Below are 5,193 nucleotides of genomic sequence, written 5' to 3'. Positions count from 1 at the left end.
CATCAACGTCAACGAGTCCACACCGCCGGGCGAGGTGGTCGCCACGCTCGCCGCCACCGACCCCGACACCCGGCCCCGCCTGGAGTACTACATCATCTCCGTGGAGGCGCGGGACGACGGGAACCAGCCCGTGGACGGGCTGCAGGAGTCCTTCGGGATCGACTTCCACACCGGTACGTCTGAAGGTGTTTGGAGATGTGTGAATGATTAAGTGGACTGCATTTATACAACAGCGCTTTTCTAACCAGTGGCCACTCAAAGCGCTTTACAGTATCACCTAACGTTCACCCGTTCATGCACACATTCACACACCGACGGTGGAGTCAACCTTGCAAGGCGACAGCTCGCCGGGAGCAGTTAGGGTGAGGTTGTCATACTCAGGGCCACCTCGACACTCGGCTAGGAGTGTCGGGGATCGAGCTAGCAACCTTCCGGTTCCAGCCGACCCGCTCTACCTCCTCAGCCGCTCTGTGCCTCCCCTGTGTGTGTGTGTGTGTGTGTGTGTGTGTGTGTGTGTGTGTGTGTGTGTGTGTGTGTGTGTGTGTGTGTGTGTGTGTGTGTGTGTGTGTGTGTGTGTGTGTGTGTGTGTGTGTGTGTGTGTGTGTGTGTGTATGCCCTGGACCCTGGAAACACTTTGAGCTCCTCTCTGTGTCCTCAGGTGCGGTGTTTGTGCGGAACCCGCTGAACAGAGAGCAGGTGGCCACCTTTGAGATCATCGTGTCGGTCCACGACAACGCCAGCGATGTGATCGACCAGTCCGTCAGTGTGCCCAACGGTAAGGCCGCAGTCCTCCCTGTCCTCACCATCTATGGTGCTGTTTGGTTTCTGTTTTGTTTATTGCTACGTCGCGAGGGGGCCGAAGCCAGAGTTGGAAAAATAAGGTCGGGGGTCGAGGGTTGGGGGAGGTTTCAGCTTCCGTTGCGGGGGTTCATGACCGAGACAAAGTAGCAAAGCTCAACTGAGTGAAGCAATTACTCATCTCAGAGAAGAGGATTTTGTATACAGCTGTATGTAGGTTCAAATTGTATTTTTATCTCTAGAAAAATGATTTAGGTCTGGACCTCGGTGACCTCATAGCTGGCTACGGGCATGGTTACATCCGTCACAGCAGCGACCTCCACCGACGTTTAAGGCTTCGAGTTTTTAAGGTTTCTTTGAATTGGTTCTCGGTTGTCAGTCGTGTTTTCGGGCTCCGGTCTTGTCCCTCCTCCAGCGGCTGGCAGGGCTTAGTCTTGAGGGGTCTTTGGAGTTGGTTCCCTGTTCTGAGTCGTGTTTTGCGGTCCGATCTTGTCCCTCCCCCAGCGAGGCTGACCGTCAACGTGCTGGACGTCAACGACAACGTGCCCCGCTTCCGGCCGTTCGGCGTGACCAACTTCACGGAGAAGATCCTGGAGGGGGCCCAGCCGGGCACCACGCTGCTGTCGGTGTCGGCCGTGGACCCCGACAGGGGCCCCAACGGACAGGTCATCTACCAGCTGCTGGACCTCCCCCGGGGGGGATATCTGAGGCTGGAGGACTCCTCCATCGGTACGCCCCCTGCTGGACAGACCGCGAAGTGCACTTGCAAACACATACTTAAGGGGCCGTGAACCTAACATATTATCTTCTGTTTTAAATGGGTTTTCGATTTTTAGCATAGTTTCAATTCCATTTTACTTGTATAGCCCTTTATTACAGGTACAGTCTCAAAGGGCTAAACAGGTCGCACATTGATGTCACCCCCCTGACCTTAGCCCCCCAGAGGGCAAGAAAAGAGAGGACTTTACACTTTACACACTTTAACGGAACCGCTGAGATCGGTCATTTTTTAACAAAAATACTTCTTCAAATGCATACAGAACTAAAACAAAAACGGAATTTAAATTCCGGAAAAGTTGTACCGTTGACGGCATCGATCTGGGAATGTTTGGATTCCCGGGACCGATGACATCACTCCCAGACTGACAGCAACAACGTATGTTTGGCAGGCAAGATCGTGGCCAACCGCACGGTGGACTTCGAGCAGGTCCAGTGGCTGAACTTCACCATCCGGGCGCAGGACCACGGCAGCCCCCCCCGCATCGCCGAGCTTCCCGTCTTCATGCGCATCGTGGACGTCAACGACAACAATCCCGTCTTCACCCAGCCCTCCTATCAGGTAGCGCCCCGACAGGGGGGAGGGGGGCAGCTGGCCGACCCGGTGGGTCCGCTAAGTGGAGCGGCCTGCTGCTTAATGACCGCCGCTGTATATTTAGCCCGTCGCTCGCTTTCAAGAGCACTTCAGCTCTGTCATATCACTCCACCGGCCAGATGGCAGTGTTTTAGAGAATGCGGATACGTGCCTCGAAAATGTTGGCACTGAGAGCGAGTCGTTAAGTTAATTATATGTAGAAAAACACATCTGAGCGAGGTTCAGTGGTAAAGGATTCCTGAGCTTGTGTTTTATGTTCTGCAAAAAAAATCACAAATGGCCCATATAACTATTTCACAACTTCTTTAACAGTCAGACACTTAATACTTTAGTGGGTCACACTTTTAACATCCGTGCTAATTGGGGGACACAGAGGGTCGACAGCTCTGAGAGAGTCTTAAAGGTTGTAGCAGCGATGTTAGGCAACGTCACATCAGTTGGTATTTGAAGCGAGATCCCAAACCAACAGAGCCCGCCCGCCCCTCCCTTCCGTGTTTCGTGCATCCGGTAAAAACATAGACGCAGCGCAAAACCCCACAACACCCACCCCTTGTCGGTGATTGGTTGGAATACGATTTATTTAGGTTTTGAGTAGTTGGTGTAGGACCATTTGTTTTTGTGTACGATCTCGGGGCATAGGCTGCCTACAGAGACGTGTTTTCTTGACGGCCCGCTTATGGGGCGGATCGTGAGGAAAGATCAGATGAATGTGATCATTCATGTGTCGGCCTAGAATCGCTGATACAACCTTTAACCTTTAACCGCGTGTGTCACCGTTACAGAGGCCGCTGTACGAGGACATCGATCTGGGCACCATCGTCATACGGGTCAGCGCCACCGACGCAGACTCCGGCCTCTTCGCCGTCATCGAGTACAGCCTGGTGGACGGCGAGGGCAAGTTCGGGATCAGACCCAGCTCTGTGAGTACACACACAGCTGCGTGCATGAGCGCACGCACACACACACACACATATGGGCTCACAATCACCCACGCACGCACGCACGCACGCACGCACGCACGCATGCAGAACAAGGAAGGCTCCGCAAGTGCGCGCACACACACACACATGCAAAAGGACATACACGTGCACACACATGTTTAAGGGGACATATGCAGAAGGGAGCCCTCACACACACACACACACGTTTCGAGACCCTACACAAGTGTCTAGATGTGGGCACACACACGTGCACACACATCCATAAGGGGACACACGCCCATGCAGAAGGGAGCGCGCACACATGCACAAACACCAGCACACTTTCACATCCTAGTTCTCTATTGGCAATTTTTATACGCTAATACAAAAAAGGATTGTGTGTAGTTATTGTACTCACTGTAAGTTGCTTTGGATAAAAGCGTTTGCTAAATGCTCAGAATGTAAATGTAAATGAGTGAAGTATGAGAGAGGCTACATTTTGCTACATTTGTATGCCCTGATTTTAATGATGAAATTAATCTTGGAAAGCACAGGTTTCTATCTAGGTTTGTCTATCTTATTTTGAATTATGAATTCAAGCAACACTGTTGAATGAGCTCATTGTTTAACACGCTTACAATGACAACATCATGGTACAATACTACCTGGACCGGCAATTCAAAACAAAATGACAGAGTATTTGACCTATCTGGTCTATGTCTTCTTACTCCACAAAGACCGGGACAACACACTGACACACCCATACTCACACACACACACACACACACACACACACACACACACACACACACACACACACACACACACACACACACACACACACACACACACACACACACGTACGCACGCGCCCAAACCCACACCCACACACACACGCACACATAGACACACAAACACACGCACCACCACACACACACACACACACACACTGACACACACAAGCACTCGCACGCACACACACTTACACCCACACACCCACACGTCCTCCTCTGAAATGCAAACAGAAGCATTGTGGCGCCCCCCCCCCGCCCCCCGCCCCCCCCCCCCGCGCCCCACCTCTGCTTCCTGCTCACGGAGCCCCCTCTGTCATAGGGAGACATCTACATCCTGTCTCCGCTGGACCGAGAGAGCAAGGACCACTACACCCTGACGGCCGTCGCCAGGGACAACCCCGGAGGCAGCCCCAACAACCGCCGCGAGAACTCAGTGCAGGTAGGGGCCAGGGCAAAGGTCACGGGGTCATGCGGGTCAGGATTACCATGTGGTTGATAGCGGAGATATCACTGCTGGTCGTGCTGCTGCCATTCTCTCAACCATTTTTTAGCAGCTTTATACTGCTCTTTTCCACTGTTTTCTTTTAATGGATGTTTCCGCCGCTACACTTCGTTCTCTGTCCATGGCCATATTAATATCATGTTGATTGTGTACATTATCCTGCCCGGTACATTTGAGACATTCTCTCTGATCAATCTTTCATAGGGCTTGTGTATCAGAATGCATCATGGGATATTTTTTTGCAGTAAAAACTTAAATGTACCGTAACCTAGGCATATAAAAACCACTATTCCAACGTCACTGTGGTCGTGGCTATGTTCCATGACGACAACTCTACGCATCCTCTACAACACATCCTCTACCCTGGGCTTGTGTGTGTGTCCCGGTCGCAGGTCCTGGTGACGGTGCTGGACGTCAACGACTACCGGCCGCGCTTCGCCCGGCGCGCCTTCAACACCAGCGTGTTCGAGAACGAGCCCAGCGGCACCTCCATCATCACGCTGTCCGCCACCGACCTGGACGAGGGCGAGAACGGCCTGCTCGCCTACAGCATGCAGGGGGCTGGCGCAGGTACGACACCCTGCACACACCACACACACATGCACACTTATACACAGACACACACCCACAGCATGCAGTGGCCCGGAGCAGGTACCCCACTACACACACACAAACGTATACACAGACACAAACGCATGCACACACATACACACACACACACACACACACAACCTCGGCATACACATGTACATATACTGTACATACACATCCTACACATACACATATACTCTACCCACACTTATAAAC

At 52.4% G+C, this 5,193-nt stretch overlaps 1 protein-coding gene across 1 annotated transcript in view; it reads left to right on the top strand.

Annotated features, from left to right (window-relative positions):
• The window catches only part of cdh23 (cadherin-related 23), a 160,408-nt gene that overhangs the window by 136,227 nt on the left and 18,988 nt on the right, over positions 1 to 5,193 (top strand). Inside the window, 7 exon segments of the mRNA XM_060073834.1 lie at positions 1 to 173; positions 659 to 775; positions 1,303 to 1,527; positions 1,968 to 2,137; positions 2,953 to 3,090; positions 4,204 to 4,323; positions 4,779 to 4,956. Coding sequence (XP_059929817.1) covers positions 1 to 173; positions 659 to 775; positions 1,303 to 1,527; positions 1,968 to 2,137; positions 2,953 to 3,090; positions 4,204 to 4,323; positions 4,779 to 4,956 — 1,121 coding nt within the window.

Source organism: Gadus macrocephalus, chromosome 15, assembly GCF_031168955.1.
Source record: "Gadus macrocephalus chromosome 15, ASM3116895v1".
In the NCBI taxonomy this organism is placed as follows: Eukaryota; Metazoa; Chordata; class Actinopteri; order Gadiformes; family Gadidae; genus Gadus; species Gadus macrocephalus.
This window is presented reverse-complemented; position numbering and strand designations above follow the sequence as displayed.